The sequence below is a fragment of the Phoca vitulina genome, unplaced genomic scaffold (genome assembly GCF_004348235.1).
Source record: "Phoca vitulina isolate PV1807 unplaced genomic scaffold, GSC_HSeal_1.0 scaffold14, whole genome shotgun sequence".
NCBI lineage: Eukaryota > Metazoa > Chordata > Mammalia > Carnivora > Phocidae > Phoca > Phoca vitulina.
In genome coordinates this window covers 21,563,543-21,576,953 of record NW_022589717.1, presented here as the reverse complement: position 1 = coordinate 21,576,953, position 13,411 = coordinate 21,563,543, and the positions used below count along the sequence as shown (strand labels likewise).

Here is a 13,411-nt window from a genome sequence, read left to right as displayed (position 1 = left end):
TCTCCCAGAAAGGGGTACATGCAACGTTGGGGGCGGGAACTAACATATTTGCATTAAAGCCAGGAGCATCCCAGTAAAAAGGGCAGTCAGAAGAGTAAAAATTCCCTATACCTAAAAATCCCAAACACTGAGCACGTTACCGTATCTGTTTGCAAGCTAAGATGAAAAGTGGTTCCCAGCTGGTGGTAATACACTTGGGTCACCTGGCAGAAACAAATGTAGAGCCTTTGGAGAGACAGAATCCAGCCAAGGAGGCAAGATTACTTGAACAGGAAACCAGTTTGACTTATGGTAGCCTAAATAAACGGTTGTATTTCCCTCTCATGTAAGAAATCTGGAGAGGAGTGGCAGCTGGGAATTGAGCAGTTATAACGTGAAGACTAGTAACCTTGTGGCTTTCTTGGCATTTCCGTGTGTCACCTTATGGGCACAATAAATCCATAAGAAGCAGTACCAGGTATGTATCTCCTTTTGTTAGGAAATCAAGAAGGCTTCCAGAAACACCCCAAGAGACTTCTACTTCGAACTTACTAGCTAGAACTGGGTCAACATGGCCAGGCCTAGCTGCAAGGGGGCCTAGGAAAATACCGAGGTAGGCTGTCACATATGGGCTTAGCCCATTTACGATCCACCATCCGGGGCTGGGCACATGCTACCCTGTCAAACAGCAAGGAGGGAGGTGCTGGTGAGTACAAGGTTGGGTGGGAAGGAAAAGGGGACTGTTTGGCACACCATACCTCAGAATTTTCAGATACCACCTCACTAAACATCAATTCACAGACCAGATTACAAAGAAACCATGACAGATTAAGTAGTGGTTCAACAGGGGCGCCTGGGTGGCTCAGTCAGTCAAGCATCTAACCTCAGCTCAGGTCATGATCCCAGCGTCCTGGGATAGAGCCCTACATAGGGTTCTCCCTCTGCCTGCCGCTCCCCCTGCTTGTGCTGTCAAATCTTAAAAAAAAAAAAAAAAAAAAAAACTCTACAGAATAAAAACTGTAAGCTGAGTAACTATCTTGGTAATTCTAGCTGCTTCTCTAAGTGGTTTTTGCTCTCTCTTCGATCCCTACTAGCATGGAAAAACCTCAAATTTCCATATTGAAGGCACTGAAAATCCGCATGTGCCTGCTGTATTCATCCTATTCTCACTCCTCTCCATGCCATGCTGATTTCTGCCTCTGACCTGACATTCTGCTTTACATTGCAGATTTATCATTTGTTACAGGTGCTACTTTTTCTGGGAGCTGCTTCCTTAGCCCTTTCTGACTCCAACCCAGAACAGTTTCTCTTCTGTACCACTGGGTGTGCATAATATGCCAGACACTGGTTGAGAGCTTGACATAAATGTATCTAAATGTTAATGGATACCAATGAAATTACAGTACCAACTTGAATAGTTTATCCAGTCTTTCTACTTTCTGGCAAATAGGTTCATTCCTTCAACACAGAAGGCAAACTACATGCTAGATGCCAAAATATGCAATTACAAGCCAGAGATATGGGGCTGGGTTTCAAGATGCCATGGTCTAAAATTGTTAATATTGCTGTACACTGGTTGAACATAATACAGATTATCTCTTTATTGAAGATTTAAAAACTTAAATGATCTCTAAACAGTTGATACATACAGTATACAAAATTCAAAAGGTAATGGCCATATGTGCATTTATCTCATTTTCTTACCTGTTCTTTAACCAAGTTTTGTTATTCCCCAAAGGCTTATTGTCCTTTTGGTATTTTAATAGTTTGTATATTTTCATATAAATTGTGTATTGTGTTATACTATTTAGAGATATTTTCCAATTAGGACATATTGAGCATTCTTTCTAAATGTAATAGCTAACAACTGTGCTGTTGGTGTATTTTGAGTTGGTATTACTGATTTTTATAGAAAAGCTTTTTTCTTGTGTTAGCAACTGTAAAACCTTTCTTATTGCTATATAAAAATTTAACTAAATCTGTATTTTAAAAATTTCATTTACATGAACAATATCACAACTAATACATATTCTGTCCTCAGTTAAGCAGAGCTGTATTCTCATCACAAGTGTTTTCTTTAGGGCAGAATATGGAATCAGTAAGTAAAAACATCTTTTGTCTTATTTTATTCAATATACTTGAAATAATCATTCACAAATTTAACCTATCCTTAAAAATAGGCACTACTTATTTTAGTATAATCCCATTTATGTACAAAACAAACCCTTTACATATTCACACTTAGGTTAAGTGCACAGAAAAAAACCATAAAAGGATATGTATTATTAAATGCAAACACTGGTAACCTTTGGGAGGGTAATGTGAGGAAGGATCGTTAACATTTTTATTACATAAATTTCAGTAGGTTTCAATTTTTCACAACAAACATGTATTTATGGATTACTCCTAAATTTTTTAAAAGGCCTAATGGGGACCAGTTAAACCATATTTTCTATTCACCGTCTGCATATTAATTAACACTTCTATTGTTTCAAGGAGCTCTAAAAGTCTTCAATAATTTCCAATTCTCCAATTTTGCTTGCCCCATTAATTTATTTAGTAAACTCTTTTCCTCACTTGTAGTATAAGTTAGTTCCAGTTCGGTGCATTAGAAGTGTAACTGAAAGTGGTATCACATTACCTACCACTGTTCAAACTCAGAAACTCAAAAGATGTGGGTAAGTTTTTAGAGCTCGTGCTACATAGTATCCAAAACTGCCCCCCCCATCAAATAGGTTTAAATCATGTCCTCTACATCCGAACATGAAGGTGAATATATTTGGTACCAAGAGGTACTTTACATAGCTATATGGGGACCTGCTTGCATTAATGTTGCCTTTAGGAAAGTGGCTCACTGTTCTTGGCTGCCCATTAGAAATCTGTGGAAGTTTAAAATTACAGAGATGATGCTTAGGCATCAACTCTAAAGATTTTCAGCCTATACTTTTAAAGGAAGCAAATATTCTTTAAAATGCTTTTCCTAAATCTTGATCAGTGATTATATACTTGTGTAAAGAATGACTGACATTACTTTGAGAATTATAGAATATAGAATCTTACGGAATACTAAAACTGAGTAATTCATAGTAAAGTTAGGGTTTTTTCTGGTGGATGGGGAGGAAGGGTGTTGAAATGATTTTTGATACTCAAAGATATTCAAAAGCACCAAAAACACTGTAAACAATGCTTAAGTAAGTTGGGAACATGGCCATTTTCCAACAGTGGTGTTTTGTAGATCATCTTCCTTTGAAAGTCTGAACACACTGAAAACATAGTGCAAAGACTGAAAACAAATAACAAATATAATCCTGATGTTTATTTATCAAATTTCATTAGTGGAGTCTTCGACCGGCTTTTAAAATAAGGGCAGTTTCATTATAAGAGGAATATTTGGCAAACTCTAAGTACGGAACGCTTTTTCAAGATTTTTAAAAGGGGGTAACACTGGTCAGCATTTGGTACATGAATATGATAACACCTACTGAAAATCTTCCCATACATCATGAAAACTTGGAGGTAATTTGTGTAGCTTGAAATGTCTTCATTTTAGAATGTTAGACACAAAAAGGGCCCTATCAAGAACAGAAAAGTGCATTTTCTGTGTTTAGACTATAATTTAAAACACAACTGGCTTTTGATGTTACATTAAGTAAATTATACTTCAAGCTCCAGAGTATGTGGGGCATAAAACCTGATTAAAGTTTTATATGACAAAAATCCCAATAAATGTTTAAGAAATGGCTTTTCAATATTCTGATTCAGTCTAGTCATCCAAGAAAAAGTAGTTTCCACTCTTCTTTTGTTCTACATCCTAAAAAATAAAACAGAGAAACAAAATCAACACCATTCTCCTACATGTAGGGGTAGACTTTTCACCCACAGTATTGGTTGGCAATGTTTACAACAGCATCTATACAACCTCCTCTGCACTCACTGTCTGCATCTGGATACTCCTGGGTCCACTAAATCAAAGGCAAGATTAGTACCTCTGTTACTCATCCCTACCACCGGAAAACTTACCTTGGTCCACCTCAAGCAGAGCCCTTTTATATAAAATGACTTATTTATGTATGTAAAATTTTGCTATGTAAAATTTTGCTATATAAAATACTATTTTCAGCTAAACTATTAAATTCCATTTTCATCATTTTGATTTTAAGTCCCTCCTAAAAGGTTAACATTGTCAGTTTGAGAACTGCCTATTACATAAAATGTATATAAAAGTATTTTTTTCCAGTACTGTTTATAGAGTGGCCAGTAAATGATCCATCCATCTATCTGCCTAAGAACTTCCTTTTTAGGATTAAGGTATGATGACTAAGATGAGTGGGCACAGAGAAATGATGACTAGGTATACCTGGGGCCAGAATCACAGGTCTCTACACAAGAAAATGACAAATACGACATCTGTAACACTTCAGAAGGAATTCTTAGGAAAATTAAGCTGTGCATAAGTGTTGTAAAATATAGTTCTTCTTTTCTACTTAATAATATGATTTTTAAAATAAAAACTTTTTAATTTTAAGTCAGAACTTGTAATCTCATTATCCTGGCCAGAGAGTAAAATAATTATAAACAAAATACACAGCAAAGTCTGAAGACATCAATACACTGTGTCAGGCGCTGAAGAATACATGATGTATATTCTGACCTGGTCTCTGCTTTCTAAGAGGTTATAGCTCAGTAGCAAAGCTAGAGTACAAACATGAAAATAATAAAATCTAGTAAATGCTAGTATTAAGGACAAAGGCTAGAGGGCCATGGAATGTTAAGGAGCATTAAGCAGGCCCTGCAAGAAACAAAAACACAGAAATGGTTTTTTAGAGTTCATTCACTTTTTTTCCCTGAGTGACCCAAGAAATTACTGCTTTCTAAAAAAAGCTGTTCCACAGAGTACATCAATTGCAGGGGGCATAATTAAGAATTTTATGTACGACAAAGAAAGGAAAACACTGCCAATTAAACTGACAAAATGTTTTCCCACTGTGTACAATTTTATGCTCACTGAAGGAGCTTGTCTGGATTCTTAAAATATTTTAATCAGGTGTTGGCTGTTGTGTATGCACTAAAAGAACAATAAATGAGAGAAAATGGTCATGATATTTGCAAAAACTTCTTTGTTCCAACAGTGAATTAGTGTAATCTTAACATTTAAAATGGCAATTAAACTCAACACAGGCAGCGTAACAGTGGGTACAACTCTGAGATAACATGAACGGGTCTGAGTCTCCGTAGCAATAGCAACTACATCATAATTACTGCCTACCAGACTAAAGGATGCCATCATATTTTAATGTGAAAAATATGAATCTGAGAATTAACGAAATGACAAATTTTTTCATGAAACAGCCCTCCAATTTGAAACATGCCTTTCGATTATTTATGATGAGAAATTATCCACGATTTAGAGTTTTTCTACCTACCTTAATTGAATTGAGTTTGTTTATTCTTGGCCTATAGTTGTTTGGATCTCTTCTGAATGTAATTTCAAGCTGAGACAAAAATTTATTCATGCCAGCCAAAAGGGTTTGAGGACTAGAGGAAAAATAAGATCTTATCAATTGTGATTAAAATTTATCCCACAAATTTAACTACATTTTGGGATGAAGAGTATTAAAGCAGCACAGTTCCCTCTAGTTCCCCAATCATAAGTTATCTAGATAATAGTCTAATCACAGCATATTATGAATTCTATGTTCAGAAGGGTCTTTGCTTGGCCTGTTCAGTTTATTTGGCTATAATATTTCTGTGCAGAACAAACCCAATTTATACTATGTTTCTGATCTGGAAAAAAACATGTAAGAAATACTACTTTAGGAAAAACAAAAGATTAATTAGGGGATTACAGAATTTCCAATCTGACATTTTCAGGGGAGAAGAGAAATTAACAGAAAAGGTAACATTAACATCAGAAATTTGGAACTGGAGTGAAGATGTACAGCACAATGGATTGTACTCATTATTCCTTTTTCAATTTCTATGCTTTATTCATCTTTTTACCCAAACTAATTCTTAAATCATACTAAACTGCATCATACTTGTGGAACATTTTAAACATTTTTGTAAATACACAGGACTGTTATTTGAATTCAATAAGCTTCATATAGTCTATGAAATTTCCCTCTCAGAAATATGTTAATTCTCAACTGGTAAACAAATTTAAAATGAAAACAAAGGAATTTTGGGAAGAAGCTAAGTACTTTTATTTTTTGGATGAATTATTCAAATAGCAACTCCATTCCTCTCTCTTTAATATCAGAAAACACGCTGGGATCACACGAAATTGCTATTTTTACAGGAAAAAGATGGTGGCATATCAGTAATTCCATATGTTTCAACCTAACATAAGGTTTTAGCACTAAAAAGTATAAGAAATTTCTCATTAAACTGATATCAATGTTAGGCTTCTCTATATGACAAGTGTTCTCATTTGAGCCAATAAAGAAAAATTAGAGAATAAAAGGGGAAACGGTAAAATCATTCATTTTGTCTCTGTTGTAGATCAATACCAGATATTTGGGGTCCACTGTGAGCACTACCACTAGCAGTGTAAGTTGGGCAAATCATGTAACCTATGAGCATCTTTTCTTTATCTGCTGTTTAAGAGCCTCAGTGGTTTTCAGGGAATCAAAATCCTACATCTGTTTTGAAAATCCAAATAATGAAGAAGACAAAAGTTAACTTGCAAGAAAAGGTGAGCGGCCCAGAGCTCTGCATGCTTATCCAACCCTGGGTCAGGAGGTCTATAGTCTGAACACTAGTCTTTCCAGTCCCATCCAGTATTCAACATGAATAATCCTGCGAATCACACAATCATTCCTAGAATTTCTAGCTACCTCTTTAAAAATTAAAATGGTATGATTAATGTTCATAAGCTTAAAAGGAAAATTTTGACTAATAACTTTCTAATTGTTAGAACTTATAACTAGGCTTGAATGTTTCAGAAAATAGTTTTACCTGTTTGCGACTGTGTTCTTAGATGGAATGCCATCAAAAACGATGACTCGATCTGCTAGATAGGTGGCCATAATGAAATCATGTTCCACAACAAAGGCTGTCTTCTTAGCATGGAGTATGAAACTAAAATACATGATTTTGAAAATGTTTCCAGTTTTCTATTATCAACTATTCAAATGCTGTATTAAGCACCGCTGTATGCCGGTGCACATAATTAAAACTAACACTCTTACTGGTAGGACTTTACCGTTTGACAACTCGAGCTGCCATCAATCTTTGCTCAGAATCCAAATACGCAGATGGTTCATCAATTAAATAGACATCAGCAGGCTTGCCCAAACAAAGAGCTAAAGCCACTCGCTGCAGTTCACCACCAGATAACGTCTGCACCTATTTGGAGAAGAAGTTTAGCAAACTATGTAAAGACATGCAAAGTTTAAAATAATAAAATAAAAATCAGAGTATGTACTTCTTGATCGATGATGTTTTCAATTTGCAGAGGCTTCATCACATCAGTCACAAATTGTGGATGAGTGTAAGCATCTCTTATCTTTTCATGTAGCAACTGTCGAACACTTCCCTGTTTTTAGTGAAAAAAGTATTGAAGTTTTATTTCAGTACAGAACTCCTCTAATTATCAATATTGACAAAGTTAAGATCCAGAGCAAAAAAAGTATATCAATTTGCCACTCACAGATATGATAGTATTTTTATGCTTATTCATCATCTATAGCATGTTCTGAAATTTTTATGTTAAAAACATAAACATGTCCAACAAGTAAAAAAAAGCATCTTAAAATCTGAAAGTAGTAAATGATGACTGTTTCAAGAAAGGTATCATCTGAGAATAGGAATAATTCCCAAGGTCAGCATGGGTATGAAGTACCCTCTGGCAATCAGAAAGACAACATAAAATGCATAATGTGATGGGGATGAATCTTAAGATGTCTTGCGCTTGTTGTTTCAGGAGAGGGCTGACTGAATCTGAGAACTTAAAAGCTAAGCTTATATAAAGGATCAACAATACAATTTTTATTGTAAGCTAAGCTGTCTCAAATAGGCCTAACAAAGTGGTACTGAGTACAAATACTATACTTTCAATTTCATGGCTATACCACACTGTGTTTATCCATTTATCAGCTGATGGACATTGAGGTGGTTTTCCACTTTCTGGCTATTATGAAAAATGCATTTGTGTGCAAATTTTTGTGTTGAGACAGGTCTTCATTTCTCCTGGGTATGTATCTAGGAGTGGAAACGCTGGTTCATATGTAACTGTATATTAATCATATGAGGAACTGCCAAGTTTCTTTTTAAGGTGGCTCTTACCATTTTACACTCCCATCAGCAATGCATGAGGTTCCAATTTATCCACATCCTCACCAATACTTGTTCCTGTCTTTTTAAGTCATCCTAGTGGGTGTGCAGTATCTCACTGTAGTTTTATTTGCATTTCCCTAATGACTAATGGTGCCGAGCATCTTTACACATGCTTATTTGGCCATTTGTACATTTTCTTTAGGGGGAAAAAAAAAAGTCTATTCAAATCCTTTGCCCATTTTTAAACTGAGTTGTAACAGTTCTTTATATAATCTGGATATAAGTACCTTATTAAATTGCAAAATTGTTCTATCTTGTAGGTGGCCTTTTACTTTCTTGATGGTGTCATACGCAGCACAAAACACATTAAATTGCTGTTGTTGGGTTTTTTTTTTTTTAAAGTTAAGCTCTACACCCAACATGAGGCTTGAACTCATGACCCCAAAATAAAGAGTAACATGTTCCACTGACTGAGCCAGCCAGGTGCCCCCACATTAGGTTTTTATTTTGGAAAAAGATGTCAAACAGATTTTAAAAACATTTCCTACCCAGTGGAAATGAATCAAGGACTGATGTCTTAATACTCTTCCTTCGCCACTTTTTGGTAAAACTACACAGAAAATAATTTGAAGAATTCCAATACAGTGAAAGATTAAAGCTATAGGCGTGTGTGTGTATAAACTTTCCTTTAATAACCAAATAACAATCATAACTCACGGTTGATTTGGGACTGATTTTCTGTGGCTTATAACTGACATTCAGAACTGGCACTTCTCCTGCAAAATAATGCAAATAAAGAAGACACTGAAAATTACCCGGATCTTCAAAGTTTCCTATGCGTGACAGGGTAAAAGCAGTCAACAATACACAACAGTACCTCCTTCATCAGGCTTAAGTCTCCCAGCAAGCATTCTGATAAATGTCGTTTTACCAGTACCTGCCGACACAATACATTAACAAAGGGACTTGAAAGATGCTTCACATTTATAGTAATTCACTATGTACACTCCTGGGTTTTAATAAGAAATTAGTTTTAAAGATATACACTGACACTAGTGAATTCTGAAGGTTATACAGAAAAATACTTAAAACTTTCATGATTCGGGGTGTCTGGCTGGCTCAGTCGTTAAACGTCTGCCTTCGGCTCGGGTCATGATCCGGGGTCCTGGGACAGAGCCCCGCACTGGGCTCCCTGCCCAGCAGGAAGCCTGCTTCTCCCTCTCCCACTCCCTCTGCTTGTATTCCCTCTCTCTGTCAAATAAATAAATAAAATCTTAAAAAAAAAAAAACCAAAAAGACTTTCATGATTCACCTCTAAAGTATTTGAAACTAAATTGGGAGGAATATAGACTAATAAATCTTATTAATAACCATCTTAATAAATGGTAGATCTGTAAAATACAAGTCTTGGGTTACTTTTTAGAAGACTTATTTAGCTCAAATACCAATACCATTTATTGTTAAGTGGTACAGTATTGTTAAGATTGATGCCATCCTTACAAGTCCATTTATATGAAATTTTAAGTCAAATGCAAGCCAGTTCAAAATTCCTCCATTAGCTAACGACTGATATATTGCAAAATCCTCCTAGGGAATTCCTACAGATTTATAAGCTGAATACAATTCAAATCTTTTTTCTTAAATCTTGAAAGCAATACCAGACATTTGGTACTCAAATTCAACTCACAGCTCTATTTATGACAGCAATGTAATATTGAAAATTCAGGTAATACAACTATTTACAAAGACAGACTAGCCTGAATTTAAAATGAGAGCTCAAATGGGAGAAATGCAAGAAAAAATTTTAAACTAGATTGTTTCTGAATTATCTGTTTTATCCTTTCTCATCTAAGATGAATAAATGTCCTACCAATTTATACACAGAAAAACTAGCTTGGAAAAAAAAAAAAAAATCTTTTTTTTTTTTTTTTTTAAATATTTTATTTATTTATTTGACAGAGAGAGAGAGCACAAGCAGGGTAAGTGGCAGGCAGAGGGAGAAGCAGGCTTCCCACTGAGCAGGGAGCCCAATGTGGGGCTCGATCCCAGGACCCTGGGATCATGACCTGAGCCGAAGGCAGCCGCTTAACTGACTGAGCCACCCAGGCGCCCCAAAAATCTTATTTTCACTACAGGTTATTAAACAAAATATATAAAATATAAACTTGACTGAATGACTATTAAATCCTACAACATCACAAAATGTGAACTACACTGAGAAATGTATGGATTCAGCCTAGCTCCAGACCTACAACCGAGTCAAAGTTTTTCATGGAGTAGTTAAAACTAAGTTACTGAATAAACAGATTTTCAAATAAAGGAAATAAGGAAAACTTACCATTTTCCCCCAACATCACCATGATTTCAGAATCTGTAAACTCTCCAGCTACAATTGCTAGCTCAAACTCTCCCATCTTTTTCTTCATTCCAGGATATTTATACATACACATCTTTTTAACTTCTTCTTCATTTGCTGTCTCAGCCACTTTAAAAACAAGTGATGCATCTCTGAATCTCAAGTTTTCTGTCGGAACGTAGCCATCCAAAAAAATGTTTATGCCTGTTGGAAAGTCATTGACAACAGATTAGTAAAGATTAACTAAAGACTAGTTTTTCTCCACAGCAAGAAATTATCATATAAAAGCAAATCCCTAGGCTCTCTTGGGAGCAATTTAAGCACAGATTTCAAATTTCTGTGGATTTGTGGTAACATGCAGTGATAACATGGTGTTTTATGTATCTAATGCAAGTTGAAATAACCTATGCATATATATGTGCCTATGTACGCAAAGCGTATCTTTTCATTATGATGTGATTTTTATAAGATTTTTTTCCATTAGGTTTTATGCAAAAGAATATGGTGCCATTTCTGCTGTATTTTTAAATCAAAACTTGCAATTTTTCTGAAAAAATGACAAGTAGTTAAAAATGGAATATTTTCACAGACTGACATAAAATGATATAGTCTGGGGAATAATTTTTTAAATAAGTTATTAGTATACATTTTCACATGAGATCTAGATACCACAAACTGAAGTTATAATATATACTGAATTTTTTCAGATTAATTCTGCAGGTTTGTAATATATTTACAGTAATGAACGGACTTCATTTAACCTTTTTTTGTCTTCACCGTACAAAAATAAACATTATCTAAACAGATTTTAATAACTGAAAGAAAATATATTGTACATGAGAATCCCTCCATACTAAAACTGTTAAGATCCACAATGGCAAACACAGAAAGGAAAAAGTGGGTTATTTGGAAAAAATGAAAAGATCTGTTTTCAGTGTTTCCTATACTTAAGATAATAAGAGAAAGATAGTAGCTCAAGCCTGGAAGGTCTTGAAAGAAAGCCTAGGGATGTTATTCATCTCCTCTGGAACTGAGAGGGGGTCTGTAGCCTCAGCCTAGAACACAGGTTTTCAGTATTTGCTGAAAGAACAAATCAATAGATTCTGCCAAAATCAGCATGGTTTTTTTGGTCTTAAAACTACTTAAAAATGATAAATGTGAGGATAAAAAAATTAAAACCAAAAATTAGATAGGAACATAATTTGAAGGAAACCTTAGTGGCCATTTAATCCAGATACCTAATTTATCAGGCAAGGGAATGAGGCTCAGAAAAGTGTGACTGTGCAAAAAACCATTAACCAGCCTTTCCATCTCTACTCTAATGTTTGTTTGTCTTGTCAATTTAAGACAGTTCAAGCTATAACTGCCTTTACAGTTATAGAGTCCAAAGAGAGCTTTTACATATATGTATGGCATTAATTTCAGTATATTCACGGAAAGCAGAAAATAAGTTTTAATTTACTTGAATTGTTTTAACAGATGGGGAACATCAAAAACTTCACCAGGAACCATTTCTTAAATGGTGTAGCTTTTAGACATGGCATTTATAACTAGAATTGTGAAGAGTGAATGCCAGCTGCCTACATCATTATCAACACAATTCGGGACCTACTACATGGTATAGAGTAGGTACTCAATAAGTACTTGCTAAATTGAGAATAAAAAATTGTTTTTTATATCCTCTCTTAAGACTACTGGAAAGAAAACTGGGCAATCTCACAACTTTTCCTTTAACATATGCATATATTTATATCAAATGTACAAACAGATAAGTGACAGCAATTCCTTCATCTTATCTCAACTGAAAAACTTTATGTACTTTTTATAAACTAAAAATTAGCTACAACTGCCTTTTTATGCAAAGTGTATGATGCAATATAAATTTCTTTTTCCAAAAGTTTCTTAGGTATCTCAAAAATTATCTCTTTGAAGAGATCACTTTCAAAAAAAAAGGGAGCCTGCTCAACCTAAAGACAACATGAATAATTATCCTTGTAAAATATGGTATTTTTTTCAAAGTATGAACTAGGTAGTCCTTTTGGGTGTTCCTAATTGTTCTAGGTTGTCAGCTGAAGGCACACCTAGAGAGATGAAATATAAAGTAAAAGAGGAGGAAGAAATCACTGGAAGGAAATGGCAAAGAAATTAAAAGGAAAAAGGCATACCAGACAGAGAATGCACTGACATTTGTTTCAGGAGCCACTTAGTGGTAGGTTAGTTTTTACTTTTGCCTAACTTGCTTAGGTAGAGAAGAGACATGGAAAAGAGAGGCCAGAGAGTCCCTCTTTCCTGAAAGTAGAAGGAGTAAATGAAAATATACTTACTATTTTATTAGACTTTGAGTTACTTATTAAACCATACTTAGTAAGCTATCTTATTTTAATATACTTATTAAACTATCTTATTAGGCTTTTAAGACAGTCTTAGTTCTATAAACTTAGGATACAGATTACGATAAATTTGAAACATGAAAGCAAGATGAGCACTAAATAAATTTTAAGAGTTTCACTACTGGTACTGGCCTTTCAAAGATAAAGATGACAAATACTACAATGATGCTGTAGAAGCCAAAATATAATAAAAACTTTTAAGATCACAAAGAGTGAAACTGAGAAAGCATTTCTACCCCCTCCAATAGAAAATTCTCCAAAATGAAATGTTCTGAATAAAAACTGATGGATACAACCTCATATATATATATATACACACACACACACATTCTGTTGAGTGATTAAATTCCATTAAAATTGGAGTTTTGAATAAATTATCAGAGCAACACATACTATTTAATATCAACAA

General features: G+C 34.7%; 1 protein-coding gene across 3 annotated transcripts in view; it reads right to left on the bottom strand.

Moving 5' to 3' along the window:
• Nucleotides 1-1,051: 1,051 nt before the first annotated feature.
• Nucleotides 1,052-13,411, bottom strand: part of ABCE1 (ATP binding cassette subfamily E member 1) — a 31,556-nt gene continuing 19,196 nt past the window's right edge. Inside the window, exons 11-18 of one of the 3 annotated variants that reach the window (XM_032412922.1) lie at nucleotides 10,595-10,816; nucleotides 9,134-9,193; nucleotides 8,974-9,032; nucleotides 7,406-7,516; nucleotides 7,184-7,326; nucleotides 6,937-7,059; nucleotides 5,403-5,514; nucleotides 1,052-3,790 (exon numbers count right to left, since the gene is read on the bottom strand). In XM_032412922.1, the coding sequence (XP_032268813.1) occupies nucleotides 3,743-3,790; nucleotides 5,403-5,514; nucleotides 6,937-7,059; nucleotides 7,184-7,326; nucleotides 7,406-7,516; nucleotides 8,974-9,032; nucleotides 9,134-9,193; nucleotides 10,595-10,816 (878 nt within the window). In that variant the 3' untranslated portion in view covers nucleotides 1,052-3,742. The remainder of the gene's footprint in view (nucleotides 3,791-5,402; nucleotides 5,515-6,936; nucleotides 7,060-7,183; nucleotides 7,327-7,405; nucleotides 7,517-8,973; nucleotides 9,033-9,133; nucleotides 9,194-10,594; nucleotides 10,817-13,411) is intronic. The other 2 variants (XM_032412921.1, XM_032412923.1) reach the window with 2 other exon arrangements.